The 20,138-nt window shown below is 38.2% G+C and overlaps 3 protein-coding genes and 1 long non-coding RNA gene across 6 annotated transcripts; 1 reads left to right on the top strand and 3 right to left on the bottom strand.

The window, feature by feature from the left end:
* On the bottom strand, positions 1–3,469 carry LOC133713726 (uncharacterized). Of its 2 annotated transcripts, none has more exons than XM_062139761.1 (3): positions 3,268–3,469; positions 2,939–3,140; positions 1–487 (listed from the first exon to the last, which is right to left on the bottom strand). In XM_062139761.1, exons 1-3 carry the CDS (start codon positions 3,344–3,346, stop codon positions 325–327), a joined length of 444 nt encoding a protein of 147 aa, XP_061995745.1. In that variant the 5' UTR covers positions 3,347–3,469; the 3' UTR covers positions 1–324. The 2 variants fall into 2 exon arrangements, with proteins under 2 accessions (XP_061995745.1, XP_061995746.1); XM_062139762.1 differs by having other exon boundaries at positions 1–482.
* A 1,137-nt stretch (positions 3,470–4,606) lies between these two features.
* LOC133713670 (G-type lectin S-receptor-like serine/threonine-protein kinase SD1-29) lies at positions 4,607–9,425 on the top strand. Of its 2 annotated transcripts, none has more exons than XM_062139701.1 (7): positions 4,607–6,860; positions 6,974–7,081; positions 7,237–7,421; positions 7,505–7,715; positions 8,293–8,530; positions 8,615–8,765; positions 8,859–9,425. In XM_062139701.1, the coding sequence occupies exons 1-7, from the start codon at positions 5,444–5,446 to the stop codon at positions 9,159–9,161; spliced, it is 2,613 nt and encodes an 870-aa protein (XP_061995685.1). In that variant the 5' UTR covers positions 4,607–5,443; the 3' UTR covers positions 9,162–9,425. The 2 variants fall into 2 exon arrangements, with proteins under 2 accessions (XP_061995685.1, XP_061995686.1); XM_062139702.1 differs by having other exon boundaries at positions 8,881–9,045.
* Positions 9,426–10,855: 1,430 nt separating this feature from the next.
* LOC133714489 (uncharacterized) lies at positions 10,856–11,729 on the bottom strand. The gene is made up of 3 exons (XR_009848693.1): positions 11,518–11,729; positions 11,354–11,421; positions 10,856–11,049 (listed from the first exon to the last, which is right to left on the bottom strand). It is a non-coding gene; the product is annotated as an uncharacterized LOC133714489 (long non-coding RNA).
* Positions 11,730–15,015: 3,286 nt separating this feature from the next.
* Positions 15,016–19,590, bottom strand: LOC133715016 (uncharacterized). Its single transcript, XM_062141318.1, has 6 exons — positions 19,017–19,590; positions 18,138–18,190; positions 17,624–17,688; positions 17,427–17,505; positions 15,855–16,157; positions 15,016–15,529 (listed from the first exon to the last, which is right to left on the bottom strand). The coding sequence occupies exons 1-6, from the start codon at positions 19,502–19,504 to the stop codon at positions 15,375–15,377; spliced, it is 1,143 nt and encodes a 380-aa protein (XP_061997302.1). The 5' UTR covers positions 19,505–19,590; the 3' UTR covers positions 15,016–15,374.
* Between the last annotated feature and the right edge of the window lie 548 nt (positions 19,591–20,138).

Genomic DNA, 20,138 nt, shown 5'->3' with positions numbered 1-20,138 from the left:
TCAGCAAGGCGTTCACCTTGAGGCGTAAGGCGTAAGCCTTACGTATAAATGAATTGTATTTATGTAATCATTAGTATATATAGAACATGTATTGTAACCAAAAGAACATTATAAATTGTCATCTATTCATAATAAGCAAGTACTAAAACCATATGATTCAACAAAATCACCAAACACCAAGCATCTTCTTCTTCTAGACTTTCCAATCCCCCTATCTCCCGACGCACCTTAATCCTTGCTCGTTTCTCTTCTTCATTTCTTTTAAGTGCTATAGTGCACCAATCTTTCCCATTTTGTGGAACTTTGTTACAAGGTTTGATTCTTTTATGAGTGCCAACTAAATGCTGCTTGAAATATGCCACCAGTATTTCTTTGATCACAAAATGCACACAAGAAGTACTTCAACGCCCCGGGAATTTGTTTAATCCATCGCCAAGCATGATCGTTCTTTGTTGTCCCACTAGTAATAGAACTCATTGTGCCTACACTACACAATTTTAAAACTTATATCAATTTAAAGTGGGAGCAGGACAACTAAATACACAATGCCAATTATAAACAGAACAACATGTCATGAAAGAAATGTCAAAAAAATAAAAATAAAAACAATGCCATAAAAACAAAACACAATGCCATAAACCGTGTTCAAAATATACAAAAGTTAATTAAAACAAATGGAGACAACCATGAATATAATTGACAAAATAACCAATAATCATTTCTACGGTGACAAAATTATTAGGACACTCTATTTCTGAACCTTCAGAAAGAACTCTTTCCCAAATGTGATCTCTTCAGCTCTCGAACAGGACCAGTAAGAGACTTATCAAGCCAAGAACCAACAAAGCCAACCAAAAGCACAACTAAGAGTCCGCAAGCTAATCCCTAGACCAGCAATTAGTTGTTATTAGCTAATTTCACACTAAAGATTTTGTCATGTAATGGTGAACCCCTAAAGATATAACCCACTCCTAACAAATTCTATAAAAGTCTAAATGAGAGAGAGTTCATGTGATCATTCGGCTAAAGAAAGAAACCCAAATCTGTAACCGAAGCTTTTCGATTAGGAATCCTATTTCATATGATCGAGGAATGAAAGGAAGGAAAAAAAGTGAATCAAAAGGAACCCTGTTTCATAATATTGCAGGGTAGTGAATCAAACATTGCATTACAAATCCAAATTCCAATTCCAATTGCACATAACAAAGAAACACGAAACTATCCAAAGAAAACAAGGAAAGTTGATCGAAGCATGATCATATCTTAATCTCTTTCTCTTCAAATCGAACAACAACTCTCTAACTCTCTTCAAATCAAATGTATTTCTTGCTCCAATTCTGCAAAAAGCCTCCTTTAGAACCAAATTCTTGAGAAAACTTATAGGCTCTTCATGATTTTATCAAATTTTTTAGTAAGCTATTGAGAATTTGGGATGGGCTGCTGTGAGAGTGAAGGAGCCGGGAAAGAGGCTGCTTCCAAATGATTAGCTGCTTTCAAAACATGACCTAATTGACTCTCTCTCTCTCTCTCTCTCTCTCTCTCTCTCTCTCTCTCTCTCTCTCTCTCTCTCTCTCATAACACCAAAATGACGTCGTTTTGGTGTTAAAAAAAAAAATTCTGGGCGTTCGCCTATTCCGCCTTACACAGCGCCTTCTCCGCCTTTCACACCTCCACGCCTTAGCAGCGAAACACACTCACTTTCTTCACCGCCTCACGCTTTTAGAGTGAGGCGTGCCTTTTAATTCATTAGTACAAATCATCTACCAAAAAAAAATTAAAACATGATTAAATTCATAAAACTTATGATAGTGAGTGCAAAAGTCAAAACACCATTAAAGTAAAAGTGTAGCTATTAAAGTAAAGTAGTAAATGTATATATTTGTGATTTATATTATAAAAAATAAATTAATATATATATAAATTAAATATATGTATATATTATTGGGGCGGGTTTGGGGATGGGGATCACAATACCATCCCCGCCCCATCCCCAATCTTAGATAGTGGGGATTGGAGATCCCCATCCTCATTCCCCATTTGTCCCCAAATTCTCCCCCCATTAGGGGCGGGTATCCAATGAAGCTCCGCCCCGCTGGGGATTTTTGTCATCCCTGTTCATGGTGATTCTGCAGATCTTGAAAGGTTGTTCTTCATGGTCATTCTCCATATCTTGAAGGAATAATCTTGAGATCCAACCTGTGTGTACATACATGTACATTCACAAGCATAATTAGCTATAATGAGCTACGCTCATGGTACCGCCAGAGGTACTGATTCCCGCCAAAGGAATAGCCTACGGATACACAGCCAGGCGAGCTACAGCCTGAGCCTCGGATCACCCCCAGATCACCGCCACGCGCCGTGCCAAGATAGCATCAGAAGCTCCTGACGCTAGGGACTAAAGCACATCAGTCCCACATCGAAAACAAGGAGAAGATCAGCCTCCTCCTCACCTATAAAATGTTCTCTCCTCTCTCTTCATTAATTACGCATTTACTACTCATTTATTGTTATGCTGTCTATTTGCATCAACTGACTTAGGCATCGGAGAAGTGAAGACCACACAACGCGGTCTCCCTCTGACGCCCTGTCTTTCATTTGACAGCTAGCGGAGACCATCAAGTCCACAGAGTAGCGGTCCGCCCATCGGACCCGCGTTAAACGAAGGTTCGGCTACCGCCGGACTTTGAGCATTAACACTGTGTTATGTAGAGATTGAGTCTTTGTTTGCATCTAATGAATTTCTGCAAGACAATCCCAGTAAGATTAGCAAATCGATCCAAGAACGTGTTCAACAGCCACAAAGAGGCATTTATTTACTTGTAGATCTAAAAGACCACAAAACTCAACCACAACCCAAAAATAATATCTTCAATAGAAGTCAAACAAATCAACACCACCCAAAACCCAATCAACCAATTCAGAGAGAAACACGTACCAGATGCAAAGGGGATTTGACATGCTTGACCAGAGCCGAAGTGATAACCCAAATCTCTCAATCTCCCAAAAAAGACTGTTTCTTCGTTTGCCCATAAGGGATATCAGAGAATAAGATAGAAAACAAAGACTTCCAGAGATCCACTTAAGATCAATGCAAATTGATGTGTTCAACATCCACAGAGATGCCCTTACCTGCAGATCTAAGATCCATGCAAGTAATACAAACTGAAATCAGTTGCATCTGAAAATCAAATTAACCAAAACATTTGGAATTTCCAGAAAATGGGAGACTCAGAATCAATTGAAAAGTTTTCACTTCACGAGTACCTTGAGTTTTTGCAGGAAATCTGGAGTTGATGAGACGCTGATCTGGAAATCTGGAGGTCGTCCATCCCCGATTGGCCATTATTCTGCAGATAATGTCCTTGGGCTTTTCCGGGCTCCGAACCCGACACAGCTGCCTGGGTCTTGGGGTTTGCGGGTCGGGTGGGGGGATTCAGTTGGGGTATCGGTGGAGCAGACGAGTCGGAGGAGGGTGAGGGATTGGGTCTGGTTCTTGCATGATTTCAATTACTTGGAAATAAAAAATAAAAAAAGTTTATCTTTCCAGCATAGCATTGAGATCACCAAAAATTCTACTATGGACCTTGGTGTAGGTGGACCACGGTCAATTTCGGCGCGTGAACTCAATGGCGAGTGAAAGAGGTCGTGGGTTCCATTTGTGGCCAATCTTCCATTATGTACGCTCAATGCTCCCTGCAACCAATGATACTATCTGTGAAGTGGATCAAGTTTGTTTACCCTGCAACCCTCAAAACCCCAATCTTGAAACCCAGCCTATTATCTTCCAAGAAACCTCAAAACCCCCAATCAATTTACGAAAACTGTTACTCTACTCACTCACCATCCCCAATCTCACAGATACTCTTATCAATAGCTTGTTCATCACCATAAAGAGTAACCAAATCCCCTGTGGTCCAGCCTCGTTCCATCATGCCAATCTGCTATTGAAATTGCTCCACGCTCCTTAAACCAACAACCCAAAATTCAACAAAACGAAAAAACCCAAAAACCAGACAACCCAGAAACTTATTATTCCGAAACTCAATAGAAACAAAGAAATTGAAGTGCCGTGAGGGAGTCACGGTGGCGGAGGTGGCGCGAGGGGGTGTGGTAGAGGAGATCGCAGCCGTCGGATTCATGGTTGTTGTGGTGGCGACAATTGTATATCCTTTCAGGCGGAGAGAGGGAGTCGAACTGAACTGAACTGAACTGAACCAACAGAGGGAAGTTGCCTTCATTCAAGGCGCGATCGATTTGAATCGATCTATCACGTGTACCCATCCAAATCTCTGCATAACCAGCCGCGGCTAAGTAACCGCGCGTGTCGGTCACGCGCCGAATTTCGGCTTGGTGCAGGGTCCACCTTCGTCCTTTCCTCAAGTAATATATGTTTACTTTTTTTATGATCTTTCTCTTCATTTTCTTATGTTCATCATTCGTCGTAGGGTCATAGGACCCATGTTAACATGAAGTGGAATCTTTGGTTGTTATGAGGAGTCATGAAAACAGAGCAACCTTGTGAAACAGAGGCACTGCCTCGGCAATCAAAAAATCAATTCATCCTTGTTCGGACAGGTAAGTATGTACAATTTCTCCTCTTCTTTAAAATAGAAAAAAAAAAAAAAAAAGCAAAGACCAAAAAATTGAATCAGTTTGGTCCGTCTGATAGAATTTCCAAATTAAAGCGCAAATATCACGAGAAAAATGATTTTTATCTAGTCTCCTTTACAATAGCACTTTGTTTTCTGCTCTATCTTCTTTCTTTTGTTCAATCTGAGGATAAGGAGTCTGTTAAAACGTCCAAGAGAGGGTATTACATGGGTCGTGAGATGCCGAGGGAGTGAAGAAGATGCAAATAAATAAAAAGACAAAATATTTGAGGAATTGCTTCAAAATATTCAAGGCTTTTTTTATGAAGCTCTTACCGGATTCGCAAAAATCTAGAAGGACTTGACTTTGGAGTCTCTACTCCTTAGTGCCCCAGTCTTTACTCCCTATTAAGTTTGTGTATCTAGTTAATGTGGAAACAGTCGACTTCCCTATTGAGTTTGTGTGTTTTGCACTTTGCTTCACGGTTTCGAGAAGAATGCTTTTGTTGACTAATCAGACTAAAACGAAAAAAGAGGATCGCACGGACTACGCACTGTCAAACCTTTTAATTCAACTTCAAACTATATACCCACGCGAGTGGTTCATTGAAGAGGAATACTGTGACGTTTGCATGGGCCCGATAAGGTTTATAGCAACCTGCTGATTGTTCTTACAATGGTTGATGGGACGGTGAAAATTCTGGATCGTTGAATGTTTAGACAAGTCACCTTTGTCCCCAATTTACGCAAGGAAATTCACAAGCTTCAAAATGTGCGTCTACTTCGATATTGACAGAAGTTTGAGAACAATTGAACTTGGACTTGAGCACTATACATAAGAGTAGCATTTAATGTTCATTACTGTTTTAAATCCTATTGGGATGCCCATGGACATTAGAACCAGAAGCATTTGTGCTTTATTAAATGGCTCCATGTTCTTCTTCCTTTTCATCTTCTTATTCAGCTTGCTTCCTTCACATTATCATTGTGCTGAAGTTGATCAGATAACTCTTTTGCAACCGTTAGCGCAGAGACAAATTCTAGTTTCCCCTGGCCACATTTTTCAGTTAGGCTTCTTCAGTCCTAATAACTCTGGTAAGAAGTATGTGGGGATATGGCACAAAGATATATCTCCGCGTAAAGTTGTATGGGTGGCCAACAGAGAAAAGCCTCTTGCAGTTGCAGACACCTCAGCGAGTTTGACAGTTACTAGCAATGGCAATCTGAAGCTTGTAGATGGGAAACAAAACTCTATATGGTCTACTAATATTGCTTCTTTGGTGTCATCATCAAATACTAGTTCAGTTGCTGCAGTTCTCTTAGATAATGGAAACTTTGTTGTCAATGATCATCTGGGAGCTGAGTTATGGAAGAGCTTTGATTATCCTGGTGACACAATCTTGCCAAACATGGTGTTGCGAGACAATAAATCTGGAAAGGGGCACATCTTGAGCTCTTGGAAAGCAGAGAATGATCCATCACCAGGGAAATTCTTACTTGGATTGGCCCCACAGGCGCCGTCACAAGTGTTCATTTGGATCAATAATGGATCAAATGATTCACATTCAATTCCCTACTGGAGAAGTGGTCCATGGGATAAGTCGAGTTTCATTGGTGTACCAGAAATGGATCGTCGATATATAAATGGCTTTAGTGTGGATGATAACTTAAAGCAGGGCACAGTGGATTTCTCTTATAGTTTATATGACAAACCTGTGGCATATATATACATCTCTCCAGAAGGAATAGTGAGGATTAGATTTTCAAAGAATGATGGGAAGTGGTATGATCATTGGCAGACTCCGAAGAATCCATGTGACATCTATGGAGCTTGTGGACCTTTTGGAGTTTGCAAATCTTCTGCATCTCCAATCTGTAAGTGTTTGAAAGGTTTTGTACCGAAGTCAAATGCGGAATGGAGCAAAGGAAACTGGACAAGAGGGTGTATGAGGCAGACAAAATTGTTTTGTGAGAGACAAACAAACAAGTCAGTCTCATCAAGAGGAGAAAAAGTTGATGATGATGGGTTTTGGAAGACGGTGAGGTTGAAAATACCAGATTCTCATGAGTTCATTACTGCTCTCAATGCTAAAGAAACGTCCAACGATTGCAAATTACGCTGCCTAAACAACTGCTCTTGCCTTGCTTATGCATTTGTTAATAATATAGGGTGTTTGGTATGGTCCAAAGATCTTATTGATATACAACAGTTTTCGGCGTCTGTCGACGGAGTAGATCTTTATATTCGCCTAGCACGCTCTGAACTTGGTAACTAATAGTAGTGCTTGCACAACTCTTACAACAATATATTTTCTTAATTTTCTCTTTCATGCTTGTGTTTGTATAATAAGTTCACTTTTTCTTGTCTTTAATTTTCTTAGGTGAAGGAAAGCCAATAAAGTTAATTGGCAGCCTTACAGCTATTGTTTTTGTGAGTATCTTGGCAGCCATAGTATTCGGTTTTTACAGGAGGCGAGCTAACCAGAAGAGTAAGAGATGAACCAATTCATGCATTGGCACATTATCTCTTCATGCATAACTTCATAAAAGGATTATTATTGTTTTTTTTGTTTTATTGATTGGTATCTGGATGTTGCTTGTTGTTTCGCTCAAACTCACTGCTTGATGTTATATATGCAAACAGGACAGACTCAGAACTTTGAATCGAGTGGTATGATTAAGAGTTCAAGAGATGGTCTCCTAGAATATATAGGAAAGCATGATCCCTTAGAGCTACAGATATATGATTTTGATAGCATACTAATTGCCACAAAGAATTTCAGTGTCGCAAACAAACTCGGGCAAGGAGGATTTGGCCCAGTTTATAAGGTGCTTTCTCTTTCATACATTTCATCAAGTACAAGAAACAAACATGACTTCAGTTAATAAATTGTAGAGCTCGTGGTTTACAGGGTATGCTACAAGACGGGAAAGAAGTAGCAGTAAAGAGACTATCTAGTAGCTCAGGACAAGGCATTGAAGAGTTCAAGAATGAGATGTTGTTGATCTACAATCTTCAACATAAAAATCTTGTTAGGATCATGGGTTGCTGTGTTAAAGAGGATGAGAAGTTACTGATTTACGAGTTCATGCCAAACAAAAGCTTGGATACTTTTCTATTCGGTTAGTTTCATTAGTGTTTTATGTTCAATATATTGCGGTGCAAAAAGTCATCTTCACCTATTTCAATGAAAGTATCTTTGCTGTTTGTAAATGTCGAACTTGGGGAAATGATTAAAATTTCTTTGAAAAGAAAGATCTCACCTGTCTTTTTCTTATTTAACAAGAAAAGGAATAGAAAAGTTTGAAGAATTCAACCTTATAATTAGCATAATTTGGGTTTTGGAATCACAACTGCATACTAACATAAAGCGATGAATAGATTCACACGAAATAGATTACCAAGAGACAAACAATCCATCATTAATTGACTACTTTCTAGATCCATGCCCATACTGTCAGATATTGAATATGTTTGTACAGTATAATCTCTGCTGTCTGTTCAGTTCAGATTCCTATGTTGCATTCACTACTACTTGTCATACAACTGTGTCTGCATTTCCTAGCAATTAAAGAAGGCTACAAACAGTTTTGAAAGGGTAGCATTCTCATGACATTTCATTGTAACATGCATGGGAGTCATGATTTATGAACAACCATTAATGATTAGACTCTAACTTGGTGCATTAATTATTTTCAGATACGAGGAAGAGAGCAGTTCTTGACTGGGCGACTCGCTTTAATATTATTCAGGGTGTTGCTAGAGGGCTTCTCTATCTCCATTATGATTCGTATGTGAAGGTGATACATAGGGATCTGAAAGTCAGCAACATTCTCTTGGATGAAAAAATGAATCCAAAAATTTCAGATTTTGGATTAGCACGAATAATTGAAGGAACACAAAATCTAGAAAATACTCAGAAAGTTGTTGGAACACGGTAAGATTAATCATTAATTACCTTACTAATCCCCAACATGATCAATTGGTTACCTACTAATTAATAATTAGTTTTGCCATGCAGTGGCTATATGTCTCCAGAGTATGCCATGGGGGGGATATTTTCTGAAAAATCCGATGTCTACAGCTTCGGAGTCTTGGTCTTGGAGATTATTAGCAGTAAGAAGAATACCCGATTCTGTTTATATGACCAACAGCTAGGCTTTCTAGCTTATGTAAGTTCATACTTTAACTTCTACTGTAAAATGTGAACTCATGAGCAGTTTCTTTCATATAGCTTAAACCTTATTTTTTATGAACCCTTATAGGCATGGAACTTGTGGAATGAAGGTAGAGGGTTGGAGTTGGTAGATGAAATTTTGGGCGATTCATATTCCTCAACGGAAGTAATGAAATGCATGCATATCGGGCTTCTGTGTGTACAAGACAATGCTGTGGATAGGCCAACCATGGTGGATATAGCTTTGATGTTAAGTAGTGAGAAAGATGGTCCACAACCCAAGCTGCCTCTATTCACTATCCAAATTTCAGCTTTTCATCATCAACCACATTCTGAGAATACTAATTCCTCCAAAAAAGAAGCTAGCATTACAATGATTGAAGGACGATAAGGGGCAGCAAATTGTTACATCACAATACAATTCCTTTTCGTCATTCTAAAGGGCTCACGTACATATTGAAGCTTTTCTATTTGGTGTAAAAAAAAAAAAATTGTTTCTCTTGTGGTAGGTAGTATATGAATGTCTTTTCATAAAGAAGATGCACCTTGATTGGTGTGACTACACTTTGTATTGACAATTTTTTATACAAGAATAAAGTTTTCACCACGTGATATTTTTTCATGGATATAATTTCAACTTTTGAAATCGATTCTTCTAGATTCATCATGACAAAATTTGATATATATTGTTGTGTCATTTCGCCACTTAGCTTTTTAGCTTTTGAGCTATCACTGCACCAGTTGTCCATACCCACAATTCTGTTTATATTTTTACTACCGTATGAGATTAAAACTTAGCTAATTATGAGATGTTACTTGTGGATGCCAATCATTATAGATTAAAAAATGGATCAATTACCGGTCAAAATGGTGGTTGTTGGGTTTCCAGTAGACGTAAATAAGTGACTTACGTAAATAAAGTCTATAGTGGATGAATGATTCAAGGTTTAGTTGAAATATTATTTCTTTAACATATAAGTTATCAAACCTTTGATTTAAAATTCCTCATATAATCCTTACTTTAAAAGTCCTCATGTGCCACCCTCCGTAATATATCTGACAATTATATATATATATATAGACACACACACACAGTACTGTTTCTCTGCTAAGGACCTCCACATATTTTAAAATATGCAAATTTCTTTGAATACATAGTACTTTTCGATCGCATATCCACATCTCGACGGTTCAATATATATATATAGGATTTTTCTCAGGTGTGGACGTCCGTATCGAAATTTCGGTACGGATTTCCTGTTTTCGACCACTTTCTGGCCACATTTTTACATCTTAACCTTTCAGTTTTTAGGTCCTAATGTATAGATCACCTCTGCAAAATTTCAGCCAATTTGGTGATCCTTAAGGCATCCAAAACTGCAATTTACACGAACGGAGCCTCTTATGTACGTCAAATTGTTTCACTTTTTCGGTCCATCCGTCAAACTGTTAACCTGGTTTATCAGGCCATTATCAAGCAACAATTGTATGTTCCTAACGCCATCATTTTCTACATGGATGGATTTGAGGAAGTCCCTTTCAATTTATGGTGCTATGCTCGCAAGGATTAATTTTAACCCTACACTATCATTGCTTTTCAACTGAAACACTGCAAATTTCCCCTAATTTGATTCATAATCCATTCTGAAACTGAAGTCCTAGTTTCATCCATTTATTACAGTTGTCATACACTAGTATCGTCTAGCTTTAGTCTAGAACTTCTCCAATGAAAAATTTGCTCCCATCCCAATAGCAACATTAGGCCTCGTCAATGGGCCGGGCCGGGCTTCATTGTAAATCAACGGATCCAAGCCCGTCCATATAAGGCGGGCCTTGTGGGCTTTTACGGGCCGGGCCGGGTAGCCCACCTTTTTACGGGCCGGGCCGGGCTTTTCTATAATGCAAGTCTCAGACCATTTTATTGTGCAATATTTAGCCTCGTCCACAGCAACTACTTTTACTGACCTCATTCAACTAATTGATAAGGTCTTGAGCTGAAATGGATACATCTCATATTAAGGATGCTATTTTTTTCATTTTAAGGGGTTTGGAACCTAGCCGAACTAGGAGGCTCATCCCCACGCCCGTTTTAAACTTTTAATGTACTGAAATAAAAAGACAGAATAACAATTTACAACTTAGAACGAAAGCAAATTATTAATACAATTTCTATGAGTTTATCTAATTAGGCATATTGTCTTCCATTCAGACTTGGTATCAATGACGCTCACAACCTCACACTTAGAATCTGCCTGCAGCCCTGCATAATTGGTACAGCCCTGCAAAAAATTCTTGAAATGAGCCACTTATTTGTAATGCACGGACTACACAAAATAACCAAAACTCCAGTTTTATTTCTACTTGGGCATAAAGTTGAACATGCTTATTCCAAATATCTAATCTGCAGATTGGTTGAAAAAGCAAGCAACTCACAGTTTCAAATGAACCAATTCAAGCTTTAAAACTACCCACTATAGTCTAACTTTAGATAAAGTTTGTATGTAAAAGCATCCTAAGAATTGTTAAGGATCCAATTACTATTTTCCACATAAACTGCAAGTCTGCAAACTGCAACTTACTGACCTTGAAAAGTTGAAAATTTAAGGCTGCAGATTGGTTGATAACTCATGGGATTCAGCTGATCTTGGTACCTACCCATTTAAATAAAGAATTAAAAAACCAGAAAACATGTTTTGGTAAACTGAAAATAAAAAAATAGAAGCAATGAACTAGCCAAAACAATATACCTGTTCATGGGACTCATTTTCAGAATCATCATCAGATTCATTTTCAGCTTCATTTCCAGCTTCAACTTCACTATTTTCCATCCAATCTGGTCGTCCTTCCCTAATGAGCTTCCTTTCTTCAGCTAGCTGCATTTCACGCTGAGCCTCTTGCATCCTTGATTTTGCTAAACTCCAATCCTTCAAGCAAATCAATGCCTCTATTGTATTTGGACTCAAGCTAGCCCTTCTCTTGGATACAATCCTACCTCCTGCACTAAAACATGACTCCGAAGCTACAGTAGAAGCTGGAATTGTTAGCAAATCTCTAGCCATGAGAGAAACCACAGGGTATAATGATTCATTTGATTTGGTCAACCAACAACAAACCCATCAAGTGTTATAATAATAATATTCAAATCCGATCGAATTGGTCAACCGATATTTAGATTGTTTGAGTTCTAAATGGACCACAAATGTCAGTATGTATGAGCTCTAAAAGTGTTTGGCTTCGGTATGCAGTCTTTTTACTTAAGTTAGTTATCTTTCCCTTAAAACATTCAACACAATCTTGTAAATCAGAAAAGTCAAGTTCATTCAAGATATTGTTTTTAACCAAAATTTTCAATCTCTCTTTTGATATATGGCCAAGTCTTCTATGCCACAAATATGCAGACTTTTCATTGCATTTAGTTCTTTTAACACCAGTTAAAGTGTTACTCGATATGTTATTATTTTCAACAAGAGAAATTTCTTGTTGATTGTGTGAACAATTTAACTGCAGGTAATCATTCAATATAACACCATAACCAATTTGAACTGAATCTTTAGAAATAATAATTCCATTATTGTCAATATGAAGTCTACATCCAGATTTAACCAAAAGAGAAGCTGCAACTAAATTCCTTCTCATGGAAGGTACATAATAAACATTATCCAAAACTAACAACTTTCCTAAACCAAGATCTAATTTTAAGGTTCCAATAGCTTTGACTGCCACTCTCATGTCATTGCCTACACACAGGTTCACTTCATCACTTCTTGGGACTCTCTTCCTTATGAATCCCTGCAGAGAATTAGTAATATGTAAGGGGCTTCCTGAATCAATCCACCAAGTTTTTGGTTCAACATTAACTAAATTAATTTCTAAAGAAAACAGTGAGTTAGAAAAATTACCCTTTTTGATCAACCAATTCTTAAAGCCTGTGCAATCTTTCTTCATGTGCCCTACTTTCTTACAGAAATAGCACTTGAACCTAAATGGTTTGTTGGCTTTAGCTGCTCCCGAGGTAGATCCTTTGTAGATGGTTTTGGTAGGCTTGAGCTTAGACTGGTTCTGGTATTTCTTCTTAGGCTTCTCAACAAGGTTCACTGAGGTGCTCGGCTCTTTTTCCTTCCTAATCCTGTCCTCCTCATCTACACAAATGGCAATCAGCTCCTTGAGGCTCCATTTTTCCTTCTGAGCATTGTAGCTGGTCCTTAGTTGGCTAAAACTATTAGGCAAGGAATGCAGTGCAGTGTGCACTACATAATCATCAGTGACCCCCATGCTGAGGTCCCTTAGCTGAGCATTAATCTCAATAAGCTTCATGATATGCTCTCTCACTTTTCCTGTTCCAGTGTACTTAAGATCGTTAAATTCCAATAGCTTTATCAGAACCATACCCCTCAATTCCAACAGGAAACTTGACAATTTTATCAATCGTTTCTGAATCATAGAAACCTTGGCGAAAATCTAAGTTGACATAGCATGATCACTGACACCATCAATCAAAGCCCCATTCCAGCCATCTATCTGTCCAAAGTTTATGGACTTGCCATCACTAATTCTCCAAATCATACCTGCCCTCAGAAGCTGCTCAGCTCCTAACATCGAACCCCTCCATTTGCTTGAACACTGAGCAGGGCTTCTATAATCAATATTAACACTAGAATCCCCTCCGAGATATTTATGTTGAAGAACGCAACTCCATAGACCACCCTCATTTTGTTGCAACCTTCAACGAACCTTGGCAATAATGGCTTGGTAAATTTGTCTAGTGATTAAGAACTGTACATTTCAAACATAAATTTGATCGGTCTATATTTCCAACTTTGCATATTTACCGGAAGGGTAAAGCTATGGTATGTTAACATTTCTCATACATCAACTATTTTTACCACTTTAATGACTCATGTTACCACTTTGAGGACTAATATTACTATTTTGAGGACTCATATGGTAAACTAAGAAAATTTACCACTTTAAGGACTCATGTTACCACTTTGAGGACTAATATTACTATTTTGAGAACTCATGTGGTAACTAAGAAAATTTACCACTTTAAGGACTCATGTTACCACTTTGAGGACTAATATAACTATTTTGATGACTCATTTTACCACTTTTAAGGCAATTGTATGCATGTCATACGTTAACACATTGTAGAATTTTCCTTACCGGAAACTCTTGATGATTATTTTTCCCGCTAAAAACGCCTGACAATCTGGTGCAATGTTAGGACGCATTCAGAATATTTGAGAGCAACTTTTTTTCACCCACCAAGGGGTTGTCTCCCGGTGCATAAAGGTCTTCGAATATGATCATCAATAGAATGAGGTTGAAACTAGCAATAAAGCTTTAGTACTGTTCCTAAATACAAACAAATGTGGCCTCCGAAACATACATATTCCAAAGGTCTGCAGAAGTGAATAGCTTATAAACAGTTGAGAAGTTCACAAATATGCATTTAGCACACACTTTGTGATAATACATGATGACTTACGTACAGTTGTGCCAAGCTTTCTTCATTATTTAGTACTTTATTGTAAGCATCTGGCAGTTCGGGGTTCCTGGAGAAATGAGTACCAGAACCAATTACATGCAGATTCCTCTTTAAAGAGCTGGTTTTTCACTTGAGGCAATATCATACGAAGCTCAATGAATCCTACTTCTCTAGAAGTCGAGGAACTGGATGAGCAAATCATCCAAATACAACCATTCGAAAGGCCTCAATGCATCAAATAAAGAGTTTAAGAGAGGCCACCGGACTTTCATGAGAGGCCACCAAACAAACATCAATAAGCAACTTGTGTGCATTCATGGTTGTTCCATGATTGTGGAAGCCACAGCATCTATTCATACATCTTTTACTGGAACTTTTATCCATAGTTCTACATTCAGCTCAGTTGCCACTTCATGTTTCTAACTATTCATTCTAATCCGAACTCGTACGAAGTGCCAAACTTTCGTCATAACAGTTTGAACAAAATAAAGAGAATAGCTGTCATTTAATGGTCAAAGCTTTTTTTTTTTTTTTTCTCTTGAACAAGAGAAAACTTTCATTTATAGAACAGAGGAAGTACAACAGATGCCCAGAAATGAGCAACTAAGATCACAACACATGCCCAGAACTGGGCAACAGACAACAACATAGGAAATATGTAAATAGTTAGCACAAGAAGGAGCAATTACTTCCCTGTAACATCGATCTTCTCCAAGAACCAACCAATTCAGATAGCAACCAAACCAAATAATGACAATAGTCAGAGAAAAAAAATTCACGCCAAATATATAACTACATGACAGCACAATCAGCACAATATTGGATCAGTCAAGTAATTAAACCAGTTTCTGTTGCAATGATAACTCAAATTTCATGCAACACAAATCGGGGAAAAGCGCAGCATCTTCTCAAGCTGCAGCTACTCAAATTTGGTTCTGTGGTTACAAACAGTGCAAAAAACACCATAAAACCTCCTGTTCTTCTATGCTTGCTGTTATCTTGAAAACTATATATCTTGTTAAATAGTAACTGACACTTAAAACTACCATTCGGAGGTATTTGAACTAATCTTTTGAAGTGGGGGCTCAACTCCCAAAGGCTTTATCTTCACAGATATTAGACGCTGCTCATGTCCACTCGGCTTCTATGGAGCTGGAAGGCAGGGGTGATCCAGCTCCCGCAACTGCATTGGATGCCTGACCAGTTGAAGTAACCCAGACGAGCTTCACAATGTGCACAGGACAACTTGCCTTCCATTGCACCTTCTTCCACTGGGTGATAGAGAACAACCACAACAGATTACATTATTTCCTAGGCTAAATCACAAAGAACAGAAACTCAAAAAAAAAGAAAAAATGTTCTGCTTTATTAAGTTTCAAAATAGAAAGAAAAAAGATGAACAAGAAAAGCCGTTAAATTTGTCAACAACAATTGACAATTTGGCTGCAACTAAATAGATTAATCTCAAGCGACAAAAGAACCGAGGAATCACTTTTCAAGAGGCTAGGTAGTTCAGTTAAAACTTAAGAAAACAGTACTCGTCAAAATAATAGACCAGCAAAAAGTCTAGAAATAAGGATTGATAGACCTAATTACCTGCTGTCATCCATTTTAGAGGCTCAACAAATATGGATGAACATTCAGAATCCTCAAAGTTGTTATAGTTGCTACTTTTCCGCTTGTGCCATTCAAAAGATGTCTCACCCTGACCTGGAATGTGGTCCACAACATTATCCTGTACTGCAACAAGTCTTCGGCATTTTTTGCAGCGAAATGCAGATGTCCCAGTTTTTCCTCCAATTGGAGATGATTCCACTTGAGAGGTAACTTCACTGGGCAAACCAGGATCAGCACCAAATTTAGAGCTGTCTATTTTATCTCCGCGATAATAAGATTCACCTGAAAGGGGCAAAAATTCTTCAATCGAAAGGGAAATTCACACTAGCCACTGATATTCGAGACTTCCATCAAAATGGTTGAAGAGTAAGTAAGCAGAACTAAATATGTCTTGTGAGCAAAACAAAATTTGACATGGTAACATAAAGGAACAGTCACATGAAATTACCATTCTTTCCAAAATTGTTACTGCTGTTGTGTGAGGTATTTATTTTGGCCTTTCACCCCCCACACCCCACTATTCAATTACCAAGGTAGAGGAGCAGCCAATATTTATAAAGATAATATTCAAGTTACAGTAGATCACAGTTAGGATATGTAGATATTTCTCAAGTTAGTTTCCCTAAAGACTCAGATTCTTTTTATTGCAAAGGCTGATTCAAATTTATCAGGTCTTTGTATGGGTTATGTCACTTTAAGCTAGAGGTTAAGAAAGTAACTGGTAGAGAAACTTGTTTATGGTACTTTTATACTATAACCTTTGACTGTTTTCACTTCCTTTTGGAACCTTAAAGTATCCCCAACTAGCCTCCAAAACACAGTTTTGTCATCAGAAATATAGACCGCAGCCTCCAAACATGTTTCCCCCCTCCCCCAAAAATTGTGCTGCAGATAAGGTGAAATGTACCGTACGGCCAGAGCGTCGAAGAATTGTATTAAGATAAAATGGAACAAAGATTATAAGCAATAGCTGCCTCAATTTCTTTAAACTGGTATATACAATACCAGCTGGTACCAGAAACTAAAAAGGACATGAAAGTATCCCACACCTCCGGTATTTATCAGCTGAAAAGTCTCACACCCGCTTCTCTTTAACTTATTTTCTCCAACCTAGATGGGACAAGGCATATATTTGGATAGATTACACCTCTGATGCTCAAAAAACATCTCGTGGGTCTCGTACAGTATAGTTTCAATTGGTCAAACTACTTGTGTTGAATTTTGAGGGGAAAAAAAGTTACTTGGATTGAAACACTGATTACTGCTAGCCTTACTTCCAAGGATACACAACCCGTTAGGTAGGTCAGTGCTCCTCAATACCTACGTAATAAGGATTTTTAAATAAGAATATCACAATACTCAAGACCATGATACATTTATCAATTAATAGCATATGCATTAGAGCCTACTCTATGTGTCCATGGAACATTTCGCTCGCACAATGTTGGAAAACTAAAATTATGTAGACATGAAGGCATAACATATAGATCAATATCCTTGATTGAGGCAGACCAACCGGAAAATAGGCGAAACAGAAAAAAAGTTGCGTACCCAATATTTTGAGACGAAAAGACTTATATATGGGGCTGGCATGATCAACCTTGAAGCCCATATCTTCGTACATTTTTAGCTGAAAAATAATAAAAGAGAAGATAAATGGAAAATTCATGATAGGTTATATACAGTGAAATCAGCATGCAGTAGTATTATCCTTGTAAATAATGCCGTATAGAAGAGCCTTGCATCACCTGATTTAGAAAACCATCATTGGGGCAAACAAACTCACAGCTTTGTCGCAGGGATCCTAGTGCATCTGCAGGCATGCATAAGTAAGAAAAAGAACCCAAAAAAAAAAAAACAGGTAAATGCTGAAGCAACAAAGGATTGCCCAATCTCCTATCCTTTCAGTTGACTTGAATTACTCATATATATTATTCATTTTATTTTACTTGGGACATTATACAAGCTACTCAAAAGCTCTTGTTTTTCTAGACCTTATAAAAGTTATTCCAAAGAAAGAAAGAAAGGCAAATACTTGAGCAACTGAGCATGTATAGTCCAGTTTCTGCTCTCCATTTCGTAATCCCAATGGCTTAAAAGCTTTTCTATCTTCAACTGTTTAAAGTTTATCTACTCAAGCATGCCAAAAACTACTATTTACCCAAGTCATAGAAACAGTTATGTTGGATTTCCAAAATATAACACCTATGATGATGATAAAGATATATGGACTGACAGCACTAAGCAATGATCTGCTCATACCTTCTTGCGATAACTGTTCTGTTCTCATAAGATATGCTGTAATGATAGCTGCACTGCAACAAACACATGCAAACAAGGGTGTAAACCCTTTTAAGCTTAACAAATCAGAAAACTGAAAAAGCTATTTGTATCTTATGACATACATGATGACCTTGTGATTAAAGTAAAACGAGCACACATACAAACCAGAAAACGTCCATAGTTCTGCCCCAAAAAAAGTGCAGGCATCAGCCACATTTTTCCTCTTTCCCATAGAATTTGAAAAAAAGAGTCAATTATATATGCAGAATATATAATATAAGATTCTACTTTATTGTAAGAGCCTCTTATGTACGTCAAATTGTTTCACTTTTTCGGTCCATCCGTCAAACTGTTAACCTGGTTTATCAGGCCATTATCAAGCAACAATTGTATGTTCCTAACGCCGTCATTTTCTACATGGATGGATTTGAGGAAGTCCCTTTCAATTTATGGTGCTATGCTCGCAAGGATCAATTTTAACCCTACACTATCATTGCTTTTCAACTGAAACACTGTGCAAATTTCCCCTAATTTGATTCATAATCCATTCTGAAACTGAAGTCCTAGTTTCATCTATTTATTACAGTTGTCATACACTAGTATCGTCTAGCTTTAGTCTAGAACTTCTCCAATGAAAAATCTTTACTTCTTTGCTCCCATCCCAATAGCAACATAGCATTGAAAGATAAATGGGAACTACATGACAAGTTGTTCCAATTGAGCTGAAACACGGTATTCCGAAGAAAGGTACCTTCTTTGCTTGAGCTAACTACACTGAACTTAACTCATTTCGGAACGAAAATCAAACAAAGACTTAAATACGAAAAGCAAAGAGAGAATTGAGATATCAATATGTACCTTCTAGACACACCAGCAAAGCAATGCACCAAAACAGACCCCTCTTTTCTACTCTTATCAATAAAATCCAAACACACCTCCAAATAATCCAGCAAATTCTCACTCTCCATATCCCTTACAGGAACCCCCATTCTCACCAGCTTCAAATCCTTCCCCGCATATTCCAACAAGTACAGCAGCTTACCGCCGGAGCCATCATCCTCGGAGGCGGAGGCGCCGCCGCCGGCGTAGACCTTGGTTATCTCCTTGGTGGGGATGGTGAGACCCTTCTTGTATTCGGAGAAGAAGGAAATCAAGGCGGAGCTGAGAACGGAGAGAATATGAGTGACGGTGGCGCTGCCGTTCTGGAGTACGTCGACTGCGTCGGTGATGTTGCCGATGAAGAGATTCTCGCGAACTAGGTGCGGCATGATCGCCGGTGAACTGTTTTGACTGATTAAAAACCGACCTGTATATTGCTTGAATAAGACTGGTGGCATTTCTTGCATTCGAAAACCGACCTGTATATTGCTTGCCTACAATTACAGAACAAAACAGTAACTGAATTCACAAGTTAACACAAAGCCTTTGCCTTTGTCAACAATCAAAACACTGGTCCATTTTGGACAAATGGGTTCACCAATTTACACAAAAAGTTTCAAGCTTTGAGTACAATGTACTAGAAAAAACACATCAAAAAGCTATTCTATGGCCAAATTGGACAAATGGGTTAATAAAACTCACAAAAAATGCTTCGAACTTCCGAGTTGAATCTACTAAAAAGAAAATCATAAGCATAAAGCCATTACCTTTTTCAGCAAGTATTGACAACTGAGTTGAGTACTTACAAGTTGAGACCAGTTGGGCCTTTTCGAATTAGCGGTTCATAGCATACCGGGCACGATAACAGGTCCATTTCCAAGCTCTCGCTTTTCTCAGTGGCCATGAAAATTGATCGAGTCTCTTCTGGATTTCTGGATTGAATGTTGTTTATGTTCTTCCTATTTTCTTTGCCTTTTTCAAGTGAGAGAGAGAGAGAGAGAGCAATGCGACTGTGTGATAATTCCAAGTGTTATAATAATAATGGCCGTCTTCAACCAACAACAAACCCATTAAGTGTGACGACGGAGTAGAGTAGCAGAC

The sequence above is a fragment of the Rosa rugosa genome, chromosome 6 (genome assembly GCF_958449725.1).
Source record: "Rosa rugosa chromosome 6, drRosRugo1.1, whole genome shotgun sequence".
In the NCBI taxonomy this organism is placed as follows: Eukaryota; Viridiplantae; Streptophyta; class Magnoliopsida; order Rosales; family Rosaceae; genus Rosa; species Rosa rugosa.
Note: the sequence above shows the minus strand (reverse complement) of the source record. Positions and strands in the feature narration are given on the sequence as shown.